General features: G+C 47.6%; 1 protein-coding gene across 2 annotated transcripts in view; it reads right to left on the bottom strand.

The window, feature by feature from the left end:
* The window catches only part of MMAA (metabolism of cobalamin associated A), a 41161-nt gene extending 18208 nt beyond the window's left edge, over positions 1–22953 (bottom strand). The window contains exons 1-3 of one of the 2 annotated variants that reach the window (XM_075335766.1): positions 22864–22931; positions 13131–13412; positions 3095–3576 (exon numbers count right to left, since the gene is read on the bottom strand). In XM_075335766.1, coding sequence (XP_075191881.1) covers positions 3095–3479 — 385 coding nt within the window. In that variant the 5' untranslated portion in view covers positions 3480–3576; positions 13131–13412; positions 22864–22931. Of the gene's footprint in view, positions 1–3094; positions 3577–13130; positions 13413–22863 lie in introns of both variants that reach the window. The other variant, XM_075335756.1, reaches the window with a different exon arrangement.
* Between the last annotated feature and the right edge of the window lie 597 nt (positions 22954–23550).

The following is a 23550-nucleotide window of genomic DNA, read 5'->3' on the forward strand; positions in this document are numbered from 1 at the left end:
TCTTCTGAGCCCAGCTCCTAAGGGTAGGGAGGGTAAGGGATCCTAGTTGTTATGATGCTTCCCATACACATCATACACAGAAAAGGAGGAGATCCCATTCCTCCAGCTCTACTTTAGGTACACTTAAAACCAGCACAACTGAGGACATGATATGGGGACAATTGTACTGAGTCACAGAGTCACAATATGAAAAACTCTAATATGTCTAAGTCTATGACCTCTCAAAAGTTAATTAACATTGGTGGTACACTATGCATTTGTTGGTTAGTGGGTAATCAGCTGTAAGCATACTAAAGGCCTTCCAGGTTTTTAATCGCCGGTCTGGCTCCTGTAAAACAGAGTATTTTGCCCACTACTACTTAGGCATGGTATCATCTTCTCTCTACACTTTATGTAAGGTGACAATCAAGGACAAAAGTGTAGTCCACTTTAATATTTGTATGCCGCTTTAACCTTCAGTTAGTCGCACCAAAATACTTACACTATTAGTCGTGTGGGGTCGCTGCGTCTCACGATGCACTTAGGAGGGAGGAGACCCGAGCTAGGAAGCTACCAAAATGGATGGTTACCTTCCTTCCATACTTGCAGAAATATGATGAAAGCAAACTCGCTCGTGTCCAATGGACCTCAAGTGACTAATTAAAGGTTAATGTTCATAAGCAGTAACAGTGGTCATAGGGATGGCCTCGTAAGTAGTAACAGTGGTCATAGGGATGGCCTCGTAAGCAGTAACAGTGGTCATAGGGGTGGCCAATTGTGTTATATAAGGCTAGACTTATGATAACCCACTAGTAGGGTCTTCTAGGTGAAAGAAAATACTGAATAAACTTTTTGAAAAACTAGTAATGAACAATACAATAGACAGTGCAGAACTGAACGGCCATTCCTTTTCTCTGGACCATTAACTCTTACCGCTGTGAAGGTAAAATACATGTATAACCATTAATAACACATAAATGGAATAGATGATTATAAATGTACTAGAAGGTGGCCCGATTCTACGCATCGGGTATTCTAGAATTTACGTATTGTGTAGTTAATGTATTATTTTTGTTATATATATATATATATAGATGTTGTTGTGTGTAGTTACCAAGTGTTTGTGTAGGGCGCTGTACATGTTCTGGGTGTTGTGTGGGTGTGGCGGGGGGTGAGAGTGGTGGTGTTTGTATGTTGCGTTGTGTGTGTTGCGTTGTTTGTGGAGCGCTGTGTGTCTGTAGCGTTGTGGTTTGTGTGGGTGTGGGGTGTGTGTGTGTGTTTTGGGGGAGGTATGTTTTGTGCAATGTGTGTGTTCTGCGGTATGTGCGTATATTTGTGTGCCGCGGTGTTTGTGTGTTGGGTGTTGTGTGTGTGCGGCGTTGTCTGTGTGTGTGGGTGTCTGTGTAGGGCGGTGTTTGTGGTTCCCAGTGTGTGGTGTGTTGTGCAGTGCGTGTGTGGCGGTGTGTGTGTGTGTGTTTTGGGGGGAGGTGTGCACCCCCCATCGTGCTCCATCCCCCATGCTGCGCACCCCCCATCGTGCTCCATCCCCCATGCTGCACTCTCCCCATCGCGCTCCATCCCCCATGCTGCGCATTCCCCATCGTGCTCCATCCCCCATGCTGCGCACTCCCCATCGTGCTCTATCCCCCATGCTGCGCACCCCCCATCGTGCTCCATCCCCCATGCTGCGCACCCCCCATCGTGCTCCATCCGACATGCTGAGCACCCCCCATCGTGCTCCATCCCCCATGCTGCACACCCCCCATCGTGCGCCATCCCCCATGCTGCGCACTCCCCATCGTGCTCCATCCCCCATGCTGCGCACTCCCCATCGTGCTCCATCCCCCATGCTGCGCACTCCCAAACGTGCTCCATCCCCATGCTGCGCACTCCCCATCGTGCTCCATCCCCCATGCTGCGCACCCCCCATCGTGCTCCATCCCCCATGCTGCGCACCCCCCATCGTGCTCCATCCCCCATGCTGCGCACCCCCCATCGTGCTCCATCCCCCATGCTGCGCACTCCCCATCGTGCTCCATCCCCCATACTGCGCACCCCCCATCGTGCTCCATCCCCCATGCTGTGCACCCCCCATCGTGCTCCACAGTCACACATCAAACAGTATACACGCACACATCTGATTGCATACACTCACACCCCACTTCTGCCTGTGCCCTCCGGTGGGCGGTCCCAGCAGCTGTGCTGCACGCAGTGCTCCTCTGCTTTCTGCCGACACGCAAACACCCAATCGCATACACGCACACACCCGATCGCATACACCCGATCACATACACGCACACACACGATCACATACACGCAAACACACATTGACTATAGCGCACATACGCGCTCACACTCACAACATCCGGAGATACCACATGCTTCCGGCCATGTGATCCTCCGGCAGGTCCTGGAAGGTCACTGCACGCACAGTATCGCCGCCGAGAAGCAAGCGATATCACTGGATGTTGTGTGTGGATGCGATCTGATGTGTGTGTGACAGTGAGTGTGATCTGATGTGTGTGTGTGTCTGTTCTTATGTGTGTGCGTGTGTGTGTGTTCCGCCACTGCAGGACCTTAATGCGCTCACCTGGGAGCCGGTGTACGCTGGTAACCATGCTACACAATATTACCCGATGTGTACCATGGTTACCAGCGTACCCCGCCCCCCGCACGCACGGGAGCCCACACCAGCGTACGCCGGCAACTCCAGCAATGCGAGGGTATGTGTCGGCTGGGTTGCCGGCGTACGCTGGTGTGGGCTACCGGGGGTACAGCACTCACCTGGGAGTCGGGGCTCTGTGTCGGTTCGGGGAATGCGTGCGGGGGGCGGGGCCAGAGCGAGTGTGCAATGCGTGAGGGGGGCGGGGCGTGGCCGAGTTGCCAATGCATGCAGGGGGCCGGGGCGAGAGGCCAATCCGTGTGGGGGGCGGAGCCTGGGCGAGCGGCCAATCCGTGCGGGGGGGGGGCGGAGCCGAGGCGAGCGGCCAATGAGACGCTTGTCGCGGTAACGACAGAATTTTGGAGCAAGACAGACCGAAAGACAGAATAAGGCAATTATATATATAGATTACAGTATATGTATTACATAAGAAGCATTAAATACAACACTGACCCACTCTAAATGCTAGAGGTTTTCCGTTATTTAATTGCTCCTGTTCCCGGTGGTAGGATAGTACCTTCTGCAATAGTATTTGTGCAATCTGTCTCTTCCTCAGATGAGTAGACTCCACCAGTGTTATGGCTTCAGCCAAGCAGGCTCGTTGCCCATTTATCAGACCTTTATAGAGGTTACTCAGTAATCTCTCTTCTTTTCCTTCTAGAGGCTCAGACTCTCTAAGTGATATGGTAGAAACACACAGAGTCCTTCTATAACCAAAATAGTCTGTTTGGGTTGGATACTGTTCAGTGCCTACTCTCTGTGAAGACGCCAACATCAAAGCACTTCTATGTAGAGCACTTGTTAACATCCGCAGCTGGCGAAAGGCTAACCTTGACATATTGGCAAATTACTAAATGAGTCAGATGATGATGAAGAGCAAACAGCTCTGCAGCTCAGGAGAATGGACTCACAGCTCCGCTCAGTGGCTCCTTCAGCTGTAAAGACAATGGAAATTAGAAAAGGGTTCAGTCATTGAATAACGATCATTTCATACCTATCTGCCAACACACAAACTAGACAGAAAACATGCACATAATGATAATAATCATCTCATCATAAGATAGGTGTTGGGTAGTGAAAGTCTACACAAGTATCAATATGGAAATATGTGCAGTCAGTATTCCAGCTACTTACGAGCTCTATACATGTTTTTTTCTAAAAGCGCTTAGCTCTATAAATTTCTATTGAGTCATTCAGATGTCCAGGCATTGAGAGATCAGCACAAAGTCATGGAGACTTGTCTGATTTTGAGCCAAGTCCCGGATCAATCTTGCCAATGAAAGTCTATGGGTCCATGAAAATAAATCGGACAGTTCCTATGATGCCATTCATTTCTGTATGGACTGAATACTAGGAGCAGAAACTGTAGAAACCTCCAAAAACTGATGAAACTATTGACCAAACACTAATGGTATAAACCAGGGGTGCACCACACCACATCTTTTGGTTAAAGGGCCGCATAGCCATACTGAACCCATCCTAAGGACCGCAAAAAATTTAAAGGGATACTTGTATGAATACATCACCAGAACCACCATTAGTACATTAATGCATTGCCAGAACCAAGTTTTGAGTATTTGAGGAGGATTTGAAGAGATTATGCTCAGTTCCTGCTCCAAAAAAAAAAGTGTGAACATACGCTAACTAACACTAAATTTTTGGAGAAGAATCTCACCAAAATCTCAAAACTCTAAGTTTTGAGGATTTTTTTAAGTTTTAACATAGCCATGAAGTACGTTTTATATTACTAAATGTGTACAGGATCAGATCCTCCATCTGTACATGAAGGCCAGTTTTCACCTTCCTGACCAGGCCATTTTTTGCAATTCTGCCCAGTGTCACTTTCACAGGTTATAATATCTCTAGAACGCTTCAACGCATCCTGGTGATTCTGAGATTGTTTTTTCTGACATATTGTACTTCATATACAGATTCTGTAAGGCGTGCACTCAATCAGGGTGGAGGTGCTGGTAGAGAGGATGAGAATCCCAAGTAGTCAATAATTCTAATCACTGCACACTCAGAAGTATTTTGCAAAGTGTTCAAAGTTTATTCACAAATGTGGTACAGGGCAGTAGGAGGTGTTAGGAAATGAGCAACTAAAACAAAGTTTTGACCCTGCATGGGTCTTGTTCAGATTGTCGCTCAGATATTACTGTCCTTGGTCTGACTGCAAACAATCACAGCCTCACAGCTGAGGGCTGGTATTCTCAGGCTGTGGAGACCCACGTTATTGGGAGCCCCCCAGCCTTAAAAATATCAGCCAGCAGCCGCCCAGAATTGCTGCATCCATTAGATGCGACAGTCCTGGCACTTTACCCTGCTCATCCCGATTGCCCTGATGCAGTGGCAATTGGGGTAATGAGGGGTTAATAACAGCACACAGCTGTCATCCATCCCAGAAATAGTGATGGGAAGGGGTCTTCTATGAGCCCCCCCCCCATCACTAATCCTATAAGTAAAAAGAAATACACATACAAAGAGAAAAATCCTTTATTTGGAATAAACAGAACATTTTGGATCAGGTCACATTTCTCTTGTGCGCTATGCTGAGCACTTAAATTGGGGTTTTCATCAACATTTCTGAAATACATGATTCAGGTGAAACCCACTTCACTAATGAGGCAGCAGAGTTACTCCGGAGTCATAGTTTGGCTCAGTGGTGTCCGTCTATTCAAAGGTGAACAAAACTGTTGATGACTGCACTTTTGTGCACACCTAAAAAGAGGAGTAAAAAGATGGACACTGCCGGACCATAGGCCGGATGAGAGTTCAAAATGACTCTGCCTCATTACAGTGAATTTTCCACTGGGAATTTTGTCTGAATCACATTTATCAGTGAGTAAAGTTATGTGCCCACGATCTGCACATACAGTGTGTCTTCTCCTGCGGAGATGCAAGTGTTCTCCGTAGGAGACTGCAGTTGCCTGTGCACATGATCAGGCTTTAAGGCGATGTGAGAGTTTCACTTTTTTTTCCTCACTGAGAACATTTCCATCTACGCAAGCATAAATCGAGATGTTGCGGCCAGGGAAGCTGCGCCGCATGTCAGTTTACGCTGTGAAGAAACGAAGCATAGTGGGCACTGGATTTCTATAAATCCCATCCACTGTGATTGGACTGTACAACACAGCGTTTTGGATGCAGTGAAAACACAGTGTCCAAAACGCTGCTATTCCTGATTGTGGGCATGCACCCTTACACGTAATCCCTGATGTAAGCGCTCAGCATAGAGCGCAGGATAAATTAGCTGCACCATACTGCGTTCTTTTAGAGGCAGAATGAACAAATAAATAGTAGGTGAAGAATTGGCTTTATTTCTTTTTTACGCTGTTCACCGTGCAGTGATTAGGCATCTTTATTCCTCAGGTCAGTACAATTACCATGATACCAGATTTCTATATATTTCTTTTAGGTTTGTTGACTATCCACTTTTTTTTTTTTTTTACAAAATAAAAGTTTTGCATCACTAAATTTTGAAGGATACAGTTTTTTTTTATTTCTCAGCCGACACTCACGTGAGGGCTTGTTTTTTGCAGGATGAGATTGAGTTTTTGTTGGTACCATTTTGAGTCACATTTTTTGATCGCTTTCTATTCCACTTTTTGTGAAGCAGAATCAAGAAGACACAGTAACTCAGGAAGTTTTTTTTTGTTGTTTTTTTACGCTGTTCACTGTGCCGTAAAAGTGATAAGACTGTTATTCTTCAGATCAGTACGATTACAGCGATACCACCTTTATATAGTTTTATTATGTTTTGCTGCTCTTACACCATAAAAACTATTTCATAGGAAAAAGAAACAGTTTTTGCATTGCTATATTCTGAGAGCTATAACTTGTTTATTTTTGCTCTGATGGAGCTATGTGGTGGCTTGCTTTTGCCAGGACAAGATGATGTTTGAAGTGGTACCATTTTTATTTATATATGACTTTTTGATGACATTTAATTCCACTTGTTTTGTCGGCTGTATGATGAAAAGACTTGCTACGTTTTTTCTTTTTCTTACGGTGTTCACTGAAGGTGTTAACTAGTGTGACAGTTTTATATAGCGGGTTGTTACGAACGCGGCAATACCAAACGTGTACTTTTTTGCTTTTACACAAATATAACTATTTATTGAATTTTATTTTTTTTTTGTTCTTTATTTTCTGATTTTTAAAAAATAGTTACCGTATTTTTCGGACTATAAGACACACTTTTTTCCCCCCAAATTTTGGGGGAAAGTGAGGGGTGCGTCTTATAGTCCGATGGCTGTGGTGCGGTGGTGGTGGAGCGGATGAAGGCGGGTGCGGTGGTGGTGGAGCGGGTCATCGGCGGCACGAGCAGGCTGTAGCTGCGCTACCCTGACCACGTGGGCCCGCTCATTTGATATGCACGCCCATCATCTCTTAGCCATGAAGCCAGCACTGACAGTTGGGCGGGATGATGGGCGGGGGATGCGCGCATACTAAAGAGCCGGTCCGCGTGATTACCCCAGGCAACTACAGCCTGGAGTGATCATGTGCGGCTGTATTCACTGCCCCCCGTGCACCATAATCAGCGCGAGGGGCAGTGAATAAGTACGGTATACTCACCATTCCCCTGCAGCATCACGGTGTCCTCCTGTCTGCTGCCCAGCTGATCTGTGTAGAGAGCGGTGAGCACAGCGATGACGTCACCGCTGTACACATGGCTCCACACAGGTCAGCTGGCACACAGACAGCACGCGAGCGATGCTGCGTGGAGTGAGGAGAGGGGAGTATACAGCGGGAGTCCTCCAGCTGTTACCGCAAATCCGGCCGCAGCTGAAGTGAGCGCGAGATCCGCGGTGACTTCAGTCAGGTGATGTGCGGTGACAGCTGGAGTCACCGCTGATCCTGGCGGCTCACTTCACTTGCAGTCTGACCCTCACAGAGAGCGGTCATGCTCTATGGCTGCTCTCTGTGATTGTCAGATGTAGCACAGCTGGATGCGTCGTGGGACATCGTGTGGATTACATCGGACCTGGGTGTTTTAGGGGTTAATAAAGTGGTGAAAGAGGGTGTTGTTTTGTCTTTTATTTCCAATAAAGGATTTGTATGTGTTTGTGTTTATTTACTTTCACTTACAGCTTAGTGGTGAGGGGATGTCTCATAGACGCCTGCCATCACTAAGCTAGGACTTGGTGGCAGCTATGGGCTGCTGCCATTAACTCCTTATTACCCTGATTGCTACCGCATCAGGGCAATCGGGATGAGCTGGGAAAAGTCCCAGGACTGTCGCATCTAATGGATGCAGCAATTCTGGGCGGCTACTGGCTGATATTTTTAGGCTTGAGGGGCACCCAATAACGTAACTCTCCCCAGCCTGAGAATATCAGCCCCTAGCTGTGAGACTTTATCTTGGCTGGTTATCAAAATTGGGAAAACTGCACACCGTTTTTTTTTTTCTTTTTTAATTTACCCCCATACAGTGTCAGTAGCAGATCCTCATCCCATAACAGTGTGTCATTACATTTTTTGCTTAAACATTTTATTTTCCTATTTTCCACCTCTAAAACCAGGGTGCGTCTTATGGTCCGATGTGTCTTATAGTCCGAAAAATACGGTACTTTTTTTTTTTTTTTACTTATGGGACATTACCCCATAATACTCTGATTGCAGGTGCAATGTTCTGCAGTGCTCGATCACTGCAGAACTTTGCAGCTGTCAGAGCTGCACAGAGAAACTGAGTGAACATACTGCAGGCGTCAGGAATGATCATTCAGGCTTTCTGTAGTCAGAAGACCCGAAGATCATCATAACAACCTCAAATAACCATGACAGCATTCAGGCCCTCGCGATTACATCATTACAATCGGAGGGCAGAAGGCGCGTGATTGCACTCTCGATCCAAACAAAAGCCTTGTTGTGGATAAATAATATTTCATCATTTTATATAAATGAGCTCTTCCAGGCTATGGGGCGAATGCTGCCTGGAAGATAACTCCGCCTCCAGAGATTATCTTAAATACGGGCGTTACTCGTGTGAATTCAGTGACTGACACAGAACAGGAGAAATGAAGTTTGACTTCTTGCAAACACATTTTTTGCAGCTCCCTGATCTCTGCTTCATTGCAACAATATTGCAAATCTGTCTGACTGTAAGGCTAGGTTCACATTTCCATTGTTTTGCATCAGTCACATGCGTTGCTTGACGCTTGTGACTGATGCGTTGTATAAGAAGAATTGACAAGAATTGGAATTCATTGTCATGAGAAAACGGATTCTGTTGTAAAATGAGAGAGAGAACGATCAGCTGATCGTGCTCAAAAGGCGGCGGCCGGGAGATCAGCTCATCGCCCTCAAAAGGCGGCGGCCGGGAGATCAGCTCATCGCCCTCAAAAGGCGGCAGCCGGGAGATCAGCTCATCGCCCTCAAAAGGCGGCGGCCGGGAGATCAGCTCATCGCCCTCAAAAGGCGGTGGCCGGGAGATCAGCTCATCGCCCTCAAAAGACGGTGGCCGGGAGATCAGCTCATTGCCCTCAAAAGGCGGCGGCCAGGGAGATCAGCTCATCGCCCTCAAAAGGCGGCGGCCAGGAGATCACCTCATCGCCCTCAAAAGGCAGCGGCCGGGAGATCAGCTCATCGCCCTCAAAAGGCGGAGGCCGGGAGATCAGCTCATCGCCCTCAAAAGGCGGCGGCCGGGAGATCAGCTCATCGCCCTCAAAAGGCGGCGGCCGGGAGATCAGCTCATCGCCCTCAAAAGGCGGCGGCCGGGAGATCAGCTCATCGCTCTCAAAAGGCGGCGGCCGGGAGATCAGCTGATCGCTCTCAAAAGGAGGCGGCCGGGAGATCAGCTGATCGCTCTCAAAAGCCGGAGGATCAGCTGATCGCTCTCAAAAAGTGGTGACCGGCTATTGTGAACGATCAGCTGATCTCCCGGCGGCCGGCTAATGAGAGCAATCAGCTGATCTCCCGGCCGCCGGCTTTTGAGAGCGATCAGCTGATCTCCCGGCCACCGGCTTATGCGTTTATGTTTTTTTTTTTCCTTCTTCTCTCACCTTCTCCCTTCTTCCCCTGGGGGTTGGGGTTGTGGGGGTGTCGGGGGGTTGGGGCCAGGGACCCCTTGGGGGCGGGACTTGCAAGGCATGCATCTGAACAGGGGTTTATCCGTGGTCTGGGTTTTATAATAAGGCTTGGGAGGGGTGGTGGCTCCCGTTCTGGAAAGCAAATGCCTAGTTTGGGTTTACGCGTCGCAGGTTGAGTGACGCTTGAAGGTAATACCCAGAAGTTACTTCCTTTGTTTTGTTTACATTTTGTAATCTTTGTTTTCCCTTTCTTTTTCTCTTTCTCACAGTTCTACTCTTTTCTTGATTCTTGCGGCTTTCTTCACTTCTTTTTTATAACTGAATGTTTTATTAAGTTTTTAGAACAGATACAGAAAAAGTACATGGATGCATAGATATGTCTCACAAGCTTGTTAGCAATAACTGTAAACCAGAAATCAGTATACACATTATCCACTCATACACTGAAAACAGGGAATATGACAAGACGAACAATACAATACTAGACAGGGAAACATAAGGGAGGGGGGGATGGATTGGGGAGGGTGAGCATATCAGGCTTCAATCAAGACCGTACTTCACTGTTATTCTTTGTTGGCCCAATAAGTGTCCCAAAGTGACCAAACACTCTCAAAAAGATCTACTGTGTTATTTGACAGGGCAGATAAATACTTCATCCTTCTCACATCTTGGATCCGAGATTGGAGATCTGTAAGTGAGGGTGGATGGGCCGACCTCCAGTTACAGGCAATTAGACATCCAGCTGCTGTGGTCATGTGTAATAGTAACCCGAAGATTAGTTACTTTATAAATAAGAGATTGCACCAACCTCCAGAAACACTGGATATTGGGGCATACCCAGAATATGTGCGGTATGTCTCCTCCTGTGGCTCCACACCTCCAACAATTGTCAAGTATAGCTGGGTTTAGTTTATGTAGTAATGATGGGGTGTGATACCAATACATAAGTAATTTATACTGATTTTCCTTATAGACATAGCATGAAGATGTCTTAGAGGCCGTATCCCAGATCCGCTTCCACATACACAAGGGAATGGACGCACCAAGGAAATCTTCCCATTTCCTCATATATGTATGATTTGGCTTGTCTTCTGGGCATGGGGCCATTAAAATACGATATATATCGGAGATGAGGCCTTTAGTAGAGACCCCAGCTCTGCATAATCTCTCAAAAAGTGTAGGGATAGAGACTTCTAAGGAGGTAAAAAGGGAGTGCATCAGGTGTCTAACTTGTAAATACCGATATTGGGAATTGCCTGGGAGATTAAATTTATCAGCTATGGTGGCGTAGGGGAGAAGGACTCTGGAGTGTGCGTCTACTATGTCAGCAAAGCAAAAGAGTTTCCTGTCAAACCACGTTTTAGTCGCTGTACCCTGCATACCGTCTGGCATTCTGGGATTAAAAAGAAAAGAAGTCAAGGGAGAGTGTTCAGATTTAAGTGGAAACTTTTTGACACAACAGTCCCATATCCTCTTCGTGAAGGCTATAGGGCCCAGGGTATGTGGGTCAGGCTTATTAGATGAGGTGCCCCAAAGGTAGGAGTTAGGGTGTATTGGGGCAAGCCATAACTTCTCTATTTCCATCCATCTAGAGAAGGCACTGCGATTAGACCATGCAGGGATGTGACGTAAGTGTACTGCCCAATAGTACTTAGTAATATCAGAGACCCCCAGGCCTCCTCTCAGTTTACTGTCAAATAATGTTGTTTTCTTGATTCTATGTCTCTTATGGGCCCACACAAATTGAAGTATACTAGACTGAATGTTGCGCAATTCTTTGTATGGTACACACCGGAAGGGTCTCAAACAGGTAAAGTAGCTTTGGCAGAACAGACATTTTGACTGCAGAGATTCTTCCAAACAGAGACAATGGGAGCTTGTTCCAATTGAGCAGGAGCCTTTTTATCTCAGTAAATAAGCTAGGATAGTTCTGCTGGTACAAGAGCTTATACTTAGATGTTAATTGTATCCCAAGGTATGTCAAGGATATGTTTTTCCATTTATAGTTGTAGTTTTCCTGTAAGGAGGAGACCCGCACCTGTGGAATATTAAGAGGCAGAGCTTCCGTTTTGTTCTGATTGACCTTATACCTTGACAACCTTCCAAATTGTAGTAACAAGGAATGCAAATTCGGGAGGGTGATATGTGTTTGGGACAAGATCAATAGGACATCATCCACATATAGAGATAGCTTAAACTCCTTATCTCGTACCATTACTCCACTTATATTAGGGTCATTGCGAATAGCAGCAGCCAATGGTTCAATACACATGACAAAGAGAAGGGGGGACAAAGGGCATCCCTGACGAGTGCCGTTGTGTATTTGAAAGGGTTGAGATGTGGCATAAGGAAGCTTGACCGAAGCTGAGGGGCATGAATATAGACTTTTCAGGGCAGTAATAAATGGACCCGAAATTCCAAATTGATGCAATGTTTCGAACATGAATGGCCACCCCAGGCGGTCAAACGCCTTCTCCGCATCCAAACTAAGAAGGAGTGCTTCACTCTCTGTCTTATTAACAACCTCTACTAAGTCAATGATCTTCCTGGTGTTGTCCCCCCCTTGCCTACATGGGACAAAACCCACCTGGTCTTTGTGCATTAGGTGAGGAAGTAGAACTGAAAGGCGTAGAGCCAGTAGTTTAGTAAAGATTTTCAAATCAGCATTAAGGAGTGCTATGGGCCTATAATTGGCACATTCCATAGCATCCTTCCCAGGTTTGGGTATAAGCGTAATATATGAATGTAACATACTTGTGGGTATAGGGGAGCCCGTGAGGAAGCTATTAAATAATTTAACTAAATAGGGGGTAAGTCGATCCGCAAACGCCTTGTAGTAGAAGTATGTCAGACCGTCTGGACCCGGTGATTTTCCATTAGGAAGTAATTTAAGCACCTCTCCTACCTCTTCACACGTGATTTCTTTATTCAGTGTGTTTACAGCATTCTTAGTAAGGGTAGGCAGCTTACACTGCTCAAGAAAGGAGTGGATTAGCTCCCTCTGTTTTCCTGGGTCTGTAGGAAGAGTGCTGGGCAAAGAATACAATCTTGACAAATAATCCTGAAAAATCTTTGCAACTTTAGTGGGGTCATAGAACGTATTCCCTCCCGAATCTCTCAAGGCATAAACGGATGAGTTCCCCCTATCCTCCCTAAGTTGGCGGGCTAAAAGGGAGTGAGATTTATTTCCTATGTCATAGTATTTATGCTTTCTATAAAGTAGCAATTTTTCTGTTATATTGACTGCTAAGTCTTTCAGTTGGGCACGAGTCTTTACTATAGCTCTAAGGGTACGTATTGATGGGTTAAGGGTCATCCTATTTTCTAAGTCTCTGAGACTTTTAAGGAGCTGATCTCTCTGATATAGTCTATCTTTTTTGATGCGGGAGCTTAATACTATGCACTGCCCTCTAAAGACGGCCTTATGGGCTTCCCAAACAGTAGAAAAATTGGGCACTGACCTCTCATTGTTCTCAAAGTATTCCATCAATCCTGCTTCCAGTTTGTCTCTGTAGGAAGTTCTCTTGAGGAGGGACTCATTGAGCCTCCAGTGGCAGACTCTTGTACGTTGGGTTGTCTGATCTAGGGTGAGAGTCATTGGCGCGTGAAGGTAAAGGTTTTTTCTGAGGGATGTTTAACTCGCCACAAATCAAATAAGGCAAACCTGCGGATCAGTCTTCGAAAGGCAGCTGTCAATTTACATTGAGACGGGCTCAACAATTGATTGTTAATGGTCAACCTGTCTAAAGAGTCAGAGAAAATAGTGTTAAAATCTCCACCCACAATCCACACTGAGGGGGGAAGGCGTGTTAATTTGAGGAATACCCGGTTCAAAAAGAGGATCTGGGAGGTGTTAGGGGCATAAATGTTACACAAAAGGATTGGAACTTCCTTATATGTCCCTTGTAGGATAAGGTATCTACCCTGTGGGTCTGCCAGGGAGGTAGTAACTTGAATGGGACAGGTCCTTGATATCAAAATCGCCACACCGGCTTTTTTCCTTTCCTGGGAGGCTAAAAAAATCGTAGGGTAAAGGTGTTTAGCGAAATTGCAGTTCCCGTTGAGATTCAAGAGCGTTTCCTGCAAGAAAACCACATCAGCTCGCTGGGTCCGCATCTCACCTAGTGCCATTCGCCTTTTAATGTTTGAGTTTAAACCCTTAACATTTAGTGTTAAAATTTTAACCATATTTTAAATTATAGTAGTATAAAGCAAAATTAGCATTACATACAAAGGCTAACCGGGTATTGCCCATCTCAAACTTGCCTGACGGCCCATGATGCATGGCTCTCAATGGGGTACAGAAGATTCCCTCACCACAATCAGGGTAAACACATAAGGAATGGTAAAAGACAATGACAAAACACATAACATATAGAGCATAACATTTACATGTCACAAATGTTACCAGAGAGGAGTGAAGCCACAGGAGAAAGCCTTCACCTCCGCTTCCGTCCTCCCTGGTCAGGGTCAAAGAAGAAAAAATTGGCATAACTTAAAACTTTACCAATATCTAAACCCTAACCTCCTATACCAACTCTTCCGTAGGAGGAACCAGGGTAACTCTAACCCTTAAAGGGGGTTTGTAGCTATGGACACACTGCTATCACAGTCAGTGTCTAAAGCTAGATTCTAAACATCTAAGAGAGGGGAGTATTCAGTTCTCACCGCCCTAGTAGCAAACCAATGCAAATGGTATGAGGAATCTTAACCAGATATATCAATATCAAAAAAGAAAAAGAAGAAAGTGAACAGCTACTTATGAAAGAAAGGACCAAAGTCCTTATAATAAATCGGGGAGGGCATGAAACCACCCCCCAAGGGGGGACTGCAGCCTGAAACCAGAGACTCAAACTCAAGTTCCTAGAAGAAAGAAAAAATAAAATTGTCATCTCAGGTCGGAGCCGGTCGTGCCTTAGGCCGTGATGAGGGAGATCCCCCCTTAGAGTCCACTTGTTGCCAGACTGGACGGGGTGGATTGGATGGCATCTCTAATTCCCAGTCTACCAGAGAGGGTGAAGGGATTCCCAGGTCAGTGCAGAAGGCTGGGAGTTCCTGAGTAGAGCGTAGCACAGCCGTACGACCATCTTTTGAGGCTATGAGGGCAAACGGGAACCCCCAGCGGTATCGGATGCCCTTATCTTTTAAGGATGCAAGTAGTGGCTGCAGATGTCTCCTTTTCTGTAAGGTGATCCAAGATAAATCAGGGAATAATTGGATCCGAGTCCCTTTATATTCAATTCCCTCCGAAGTACGGGCTTTGGCCATGATAGACTCTTTTAGTTGGAAGTCATGGACACAGCAAATAATGTCACGAGATTGATTTTGAGGCCCCCTGGGGCGTAATGCTCTATGTGCTCTGTCCAATTTTATCCTTTGAGTTGTAGGGCGCTCCAGTACAGTGTTGAATATGGTTTTAAGTATGGCATGAACGTCTTCATTACCTGTAGCCACAGGGACTCCTCTCACTCGGATATTATTACGGCGCCCTCTGTTGTCTAGGTCCTCCAGATGTTTGTTAGTTTCACTCAGAGCCCGAGCATAAGAAGTCACGTTCTTTTGTAATTTGATGATGTACTGTCTAGTGGTATCGTGAACCCTTTCCACCAAGTCCACTCTATCTGCTAGTAGCCAAACATCTTGGCGGATTGAGTGAATCTCTGACTTACAGGTTTCTTTTACTTCCGAAATCAGGGATTTGAAGTCTTCCTTGGTAGGAAGGAGATCCAGATACTTTTTAATTTTCTGTGATCAAAATGGTGTTCCATATCTCCCGGCTCAGATTCTGATGGGGAGTCGCGTGACCCTCCTCCGTCTTCCTGTTGAGACACCAAAGCAGACAGTGAAGGCGTAGAGTCTAGGTCCATATCCACGGAACCCGACCGCGTAGTTTTATTTTTCGCTTGATTGCTTTTATGGGTTGATTGTCGTTGTGACTTTGGTGGCATGGGGTCACTCACAGCACAGTCTATCTTAGTAAGAAACTTGTCTAGAGGGGTCACAAATGACTGCCCCCCTTTCAATCTGTATGACCAGCTTGGATCTCTTCTCCTCCTCACCCCAGCCAGATCGTCACCTGGTCTGTACAGTGTATTATGTCGCCTTTCAATATTGTTTATTGATGTAAGACCGTTAAAATTATAGTTGTTCACTTATGTCCTCTATCTGGGCAGTAAGACAAGCCCCCCTCTACTCAGACATTATACAGGGGTGTACATCTCTTTCATGGCTCCGTCCCGTGGAAATCTCTTTGCAGCAAGCTATTATTCCAATGTCCACAAGATGGCAGCAGAGTACAATGCAGAAAGTGAGGGATTTTTCAATATAGAGAAAAGGCGGGCTCTGAAAAGACAATTCTGCAGCACTGCCCCGAATTTTCTTCCTTCTCCCTTCTTTACTTATATCATGGAAGAGGGAACCGAAGCACCCCTCTCCCTGTACTGCCACAGGATCAGACTTGAGCCCCCAGGTCAGGACGTCAGATAGCTGCACCGCAGCTCTTCTCCACTCCACTCAGGGCCCCAGACTGCCGCCCCTCACCGCTGCCTTCAGAGCACCTGCTCGTTTCCCTCCTCCAGACCACTGCACCAGCTGCCTCAATAGCTCCACTCACCGCACCCCCGCTCCAGGACTCCCCCTCCGCTGTGTACGTTCACCAGGAGACCAGGTCTACTCAGGGTGAGTGGTGTCAGTGTTCCTGTGCTCTGGGGGGTCTCAAGCTGCTGCTCCTCGCTGCTGCTCCCAGAGCATCTGTTCGCTCTCCTCCTCCAGAGCACTGCCCGATGTTTGTAAAGGCACCGCTCACCGTGATCACGCTCCGGGACTTCCCCTTCGCCGCGTGTGCTCACCAGAGATGCAGGCCTTCTCAGGGTGAGCGGTGTCGGCGTTCTTCCTCCTTCTCCCGGTCCGTTAGCGCTCCCAGTTAGAGTCTCACGTCGGCAGGGATCCCCCAATTGTCACTGGGTGCTAAGTGCAGGTCCGGGAGGGTCACAGGAATCATTAAACTGGAGATCTCCACCGGAGCCGAGCCACCATGCGACTTTCCCGCTCTGCGTCCAGGCCACGCCCCCTTTCTTCGCTTCTTAATCTGGTCACTTCTCTCTCCCCTTCTTCACTCTTATCCTTAGGTGTGGGACCCCAGTGCTCGGCATGACGCAACTTAATTTTGGCTCCCTTAATTGTAAAGGGTTGAAGAGGTCGCAAATTTTATGCTATGCATAAACAGAGGACTCAGGTGTTATTATTACAAGAGACTCATTTTAAAGCAGGCCAGGTCCCAGTTCTTAGGGATAGATTTTCACCACATGGTTTCACAGCCCTAACCCGACTGCTAAATCCGGTGGGGTGGGGGGGTCTCCATTGCTCTCCATAAGTCGTTGGTGTTCTCTGTGATCGACTCTTTGGTGGATCCTGAGGGTAGATTTATATTTTTGAAGCCCCAGATTGGTGTGGGGGTATATACTGTAGCTAATTGGTATTTGCCCAACTCCAGACCAACTGTGGCATGCTCTTCCCTACTGTCTCGGCTGGCGGACTTTGCAGAGGGGACTTTAATAGCTGGGGGGGACTTTAATTTCACCTTTGACCTGGCAATTGATACCTCCTCAGGGCGGCGTTTTATTTCTCAAAAAAGGATGTTGGCTTTAGGGAAAAAGTTGCAGGCATTACAATTGGTTGATATTTGGAGGGCACTGCATCCCACGGAGAGGGATTACTCTTATTTCACCCCCAATTCATTCATCTTACAGCCGTATAGACATGTTGTGGATTAGCCAACACGCCATGCCGTGGTATGCCCAGGCCTCCATAGGGTCTATATGTCTTTCGGACCATGCACCAGTGTTTGTTCAACTTAAGGCCCTGTCACACACAGAGATAAATCTGTGGCAGATCTGTGGTTGCAGTGAAATTGTGGACAATCAGTGCCAGGTTTGTGGCTGTGTACAAATGGAACAATATGTCCATGATTTCACTGCAAACACAGATCTGCCAAAGATTTATCTCTGTGTGTGACGGGGCCTTTACTCCACCAGAAGGTTCGCGGCGACCATGGACGTGGCGTCTTAGTGAACATCTACTAAAAGACAACTCATGTGTGGCGGAAATACGGCAGGGGATGAGTGATTTCTTGGAATTTCACACTCAGGATCAGACGGCCTTGCCGACACAGTGGGAGGCGCTTAAATGTGTGGTGCGGGGTATATTAATAAAGCATGGATCAAGACTTAAACGGGAAAGGGCCTCTCTGATTACTTCTTTGGTTCAGCGAATACGGACCTTGGAGGCGTCCCATAAAAAATCCTTACGGCCTCGGTGTATGCTGAATTGGTGGGATCTCGGGAGGAACTTAGGGGGCGTTTACAGAGATACATATACGAACATGCAGACAAGTGTCGGAGAGCATTAGCCAGGTTTATCCATCCGAGAAAACTCACAAACCATATTCCTAAAATTAAGGATAGAGGAGGACATATTATTCAGGACCCGGTTAAAATAACTGAAGAGTTCCATGCCTTTTATGGGGAGATGTACAACATAAAGGGTCAGTTTACTGATATGTTTTCGACGGCACTCAACAATAAGGCCAAGGACTATGTCCAGCGGACTGCCTTGCCTAGGCTAGCGCGAGCAGAAATTGAGACGCTGGAGTCAGATTTTACGGAAGAGGAGAGATCTTCGGTTATCGGAGACACCCCTGTAGGCAAGAGTCCAGGACCGGATGGTTTTACAACCAAATTTTTTAAAGTTTTTAGGGAGCAGATTGATCCCTTTTTGACACTGGTCTTCAACTCGGTGCCTGCTGGAGCATCTTTTGTTCCCCAGTCTTTAGAGGCGCATATACGTGTAATTCCGAAGCCGGGGAAGGATCCAGTTAATGTTTCCAATCACCGTCCCATATCATTGATTAATATTGATGTCAAATTCTTCTCAAAGGTTCTTGCCAACAGACTGGCTTCTATGCTCCCAAAAGTGATACATACGGACCAGGTGGGTTTTGTCGGGGGCCGAGAGGCAAGAGACAATACAAATAAGACGTTTCTCCTGCTGGCTCGGGTGAAGGCACTACCTATGTGTTTACTTTCCATAGATGCGGAGAAAGCCTTCGACCGGGTCAGCTGGAGTTTCATGTTGACAGCATTGAGACAGTTGGGGATGGGTGACAGGTTCCTTGGAGGGGTGGTCTCCCTTTATAGTACACCGACTGCCACAATAAAGGTAAATGGGTCCTTGTCCACGCCAATTAGCATAAAAAAATGGTACCCGCCAAGGTTGCCCCTTATCCCCCCTCCTATTTGTCCTCGTAATGGAGCATTTGGCTATGGCCATTAGACAGAACCCAGATATAAAAGAGATAGAGGTGGGAGAACACCAATGTAAAGCGGCATTATATGCAGATGACCTCCTCCTATACATTACACAGCCTCACATATCCTTTCCCTCCTTGGTTAAGAAAATTGAGAACTTCGGACATATAAGTAACTTTAAAGTTAACTATAATAAATCAGAAGCCTTGAATTTTACTCTGCCTGGGAGAGAAGTGGACCTTATTGCATCCAACTTTCCTTTTAGATGGCAAACATCGGCCCTGACTTATCTGGGGGTGGCGGTACCACGTGACAGTTCCAAGATTTTTCACCTTAATTACCTCCCTTTGCTAGAGCGCACTATAAGAGATCTGAAACAACTTGATAGACAGAAACTGTCCTGGTTTGGACGTATTAACGTCATCAAGATGGATGTACTCCCTCGTTTTTTATATATCTTTCAAACGGCCCCTATAGCACTACCATCTTTTTTCTCTACTAGAATACAGTCAATTATTAACAAATTTGTGTGGGGAGGGAGGAGCTCTCTGGTGGGGAGGGGGGTGTTGAGTAGGGTTAAGGGAGAGGGGGGGCAGGGTTGCCAGACTTTAAAAAGTACCACAAGGCAACCCTTCTGCTGAGACTACTGGATTGGCAATTTAATAGGAACACTAAACAATGGGTAAGTCTGGAGCAGGTCTGCACTGAAACACCCCTGCGGTTCCTCCCGTGGATCACACTGCTGCGGAGGGGACGGATAGATGGGGAGGCGGAGTGTCTCAGGGCATCGCTGAGGGTCTGGGACGTTGAGTGCAGGCGGCGATCTCTCTCAAGGGGTCCTGGTCCACTCTCACCACTTTTCTCTAACCTGGACTTTCCCCCAGGGGTGGAAGTTGAGCGTTTCTTATGTTGGAGGATGAGCGAGGACACACGGATAGCCCAGACTTTGCACGGTTTGGAGGTGCCCCCCTTTTCGGCCCTTTTGCTCCCAGAGGGTCGGCATCCAATGGCTTGGCTGGAATACCTTCAACTTAGGTCCTTTTTGATAGCTGATAACAGACTTGGGCTTTTTGCGGCCCCGCCCACAAAATTTGAACAATTATTTTTGCTGGATTCTCCCGGGCATCTTTTGTCACTGGTTTACTCCTTCCTGACTATAGAGGCGGATATGGGGGACCTTAACTATAGTGAGAAGTGAATAGAGATTTGGGGACTCCCATTCCTGAGGAGGACTGGAAGAAGTCCTTTATCCTCACCCATAAATTTTCCATTGCCTGCGCTGCACAGGAAAAAAAATTATAAGATTCTGACCCGTTGGTACAGGTGCCCGGATACTCTACACGCAATATTTCCTGGGGTCTCAGATAGTTGCTGGAGAAGGGGACAATGCTGCATATCTGGTGGGACTGCCCATTGATACAGCCTTTCTGGAAGTCCGTGTTCAAGGCATACTCTATGATTTGCGGGAGAGCAGTTGGTAGGTTCCCCTCAGATGGCATTGCTTTCAATTCTCCCAGGATCACTTAAATCACAGAAAATGGGCCTCCTGAGATTCTGCCTTAGGCTATGTGCGCACGTTGCGTATTTTCATGCAGTTACGCTGCGATCTGCACCACAGCATAACTGCATGCGTCCTGGCGTCCCCAGCACAATCTATGAAGATTGTGCATATATCCATGCCCACGTTGCGTATTAGAACGCAGCGTTTCGGCTGCTGCCAAATCGCTGCGTTCTAAAAAGCAACATGTCACTGTCTTTTGTGCGTAATGTCGGTCTCTCTCTCTGTCTGTCTATCGGTCTCTGTGTCTCCCTGTCGGTTGGTCTCTCTCTCTCAGTCGGTTTATCCCTCTCCCCCCTCTCTCATACTCACCGATCACTGACCGATCACGGCGCGGCGCTGCACATCTCTCACACTGCTCCGGTGGCTTCTCCTGCTTTTGAAATGCCGGCCGCCATTATTCAATCTCGTATTCCCTGCTTCCCCCGCCACCGGCGCCTACGATTGGTTGTAGTCAGACACGCCCCCACGCTGAGTGACAGCTGTCTCACTGCAACCAATCACAGCAGCCGGTGGGCGGGTCTATGTGCTGCAGTAAAATAAATAATTAAAAAAAACAGCGTTTTCGGCTGCGTTCTGAGATGCACATGCAGTGACTATTTACGCTGCGTAATAGAACGCAACGTGCGCACAGAGCCTTACAGCGGCACGCGTGGTGATCCCGAGATATTGGAGATCGACTGGGGTGCCATCTATGAGGGAGTGGTTTGCGGAGATGGCCATCATTCACAGGATGGAGTCCCTCACGGCAGAGACCAATGACTCAGTGTATAAATTCCTTAGGATCTGAACCCCCTGGACCCTGCCTCTTGATTCCCTACCATTTCAGAACCTTATTGGTAACTCATAACCTGGTTTACGTCAGTCCAATGTAGCGGTCAGAGTACTGTGGGAAGTAATAAGTAATCCCTCCCTTTCTGCTGCTCTTCTCCCACCCCCTCCTCCCTTTTCTTTTCCCTATCTTTCCCTCTTCCTACTTTCTTTTCTTTCTGGTTCTAGTTAAATCTTCTAATTTTTGTTCTTTTGGCAGTGGCCTCGTTTTGGTTGAGGCGTAATTCTCCTTTGGAAGGAGACTGTTCGTATTATAAAATGTGGTTACATGTCCTATACGTGCCTTTTGGTAGTTAGTAAGAGAGGATGTATTAGTTAGGACGTGGCTTATATTTTTCTCTGTAAGCTGACACGAAGTAATCACTTATTTGAATCTTTTTTTTTTTCTTCCTGTAAATTGTCTTGTTTACTTTAATAAAGAAAGGTTAAACATAATCACATAAAGCTCTGTAGTGAGAGCAGAGAGCGGCCTACTACATCCACAGGGGTGTACCTAACACATCCACAGGGGTGTACCTAACACATCCACAGGGGTGTACCTAACACATCCACAGGGGTGTACCTAACACATCCACAGGGGCTGTAACTAACACATCCACAGGGGTGTACCTAACACATCCACAGGGGTGTACCTAACACATCCACAGGGGTGTACCTAACGCATCCACAGGGGTGTACCTAACGCATCCACAGGGGTGTACCTAACGCATCCACAGGGGTGTACCTACTACATCCACAGGGGTGTACCTAACACATCCACAGGGATGTACCTAACGCATCCACAGGGGTGTACCTAACGCATCCACAGGGGTGTACCTACTACATCCACAGGGTGTACCTAACACATCCACAGGGATGTACCTAACACATCCACAGGGATGTACCTACTACATCCACAGGGGTGTACCTAACACATCCACAGGGGTCTGTACCTAACACATCCACAGGGGTGTACCTAACACATCCACAGGGGTGTACCTAACACATCCACAGGGTGTACCTAACACATCCACAGGGGTGTACCTAACACATCCACAGGGGGTGTACCTAACACATCCACAGGGGTGTACCTAACACATCCACAGGGGTGTACCTAACACATCCACAGGGGTGTACCTAACGCATCCACAGGGGTGTACCTAACGCATCCACAGGGGTGTACCTAACGCATCCACAGGGGTGTACCTACTACATCCACAGGGGTGTACCTAACACATCCACAGGGGTGTACCTACTACATCCACAGGGCGGGGTGTACCTAACCCATCCACAGGGGTAATGCTAATAAAGCCAACAGGTGGACAGGACAGTCCTGAGAGCAATGGCTGCAGAGATCTACTTTCCTATATACCCGGCACTATTACTGAACCCTATATTAATTTTTTTATCACCTTGGTGATAAGGAACCTAAAAAGAAATAACTAAGGTGCCAGGCCTGCGCCATACACTGGGGCAGCTTCCATTATGTATCAGGCTGCACCGGCCAGCACTGCAGGTTACCTGCTTCAGTATGACAGATCCTTGTCCTCCATGCCTGTCCTGCTGCTTCCTACCATGCCCTCAAAGGTTCATAGCCCCTATTGGCCAAGGACGCCTCATGCCGGTTAGTACTGCCGGGAAATGTAGTTCTGCATGCAGTCGTGTACAGTACCACGGGCACAGCCAGAACTACACATCCCATGATGCACTGACGCACAACCAATATGATTCACGTGACCGTCGGCTGAATCCTTCAGTAGTCGTGCAGAAGACTCCATAAGATGCGGACTGCGTGAGGGAGGCAGCGCCCGGGCACACGGGCTGTGCGAGGGAGGCAGCGCCCGGGCACACGGGCTGTGTGAGGGAGGCAGCGCCCGGGCTGTGTGAGGGAGGCAGCGCCCGGGCACACGGGCTGTGTGAGGGAGGCAGCGCCCGGGCACACGGGCTGTGTGAGGGAGGCAGCGCCCGGGCACACGGGCTGTGTGAGGGAGGTAGCGCCCGGGCACACGGGCTGTGTGAGGGAGGCAGCGCCCGGGCACACGGGCTGTGTGAGGGAGGCAGCGGCGGGCACACGGGCTGTGTGAGGGAGGCAGCGCCCGGGCACACGGGCTGTGTGAGGGAGGCAGCGCCCGGGCACACGGGCTGTGTGAGGGAGACAGCGCCGGGCACACGGGCTGTGTGAGGGAGGCAGTGCCTGGGCACACGGGC

This window comes from Anomaloglossus baeobatrachus, chromosome 1, assembly GCF_048569485.1.
Source record: "Anomaloglossus baeobatrachus isolate aAnoBae1 chromosome 1, aAnoBae1.hap1, whole genome shotgun sequence".
Classification (NCBI taxonomy): Eukaryota; Metazoa; Chordata; class Amphibia; order Anura; family Aromobatidae; genus Anomaloglossus; species Anomaloglossus baeobatrachus.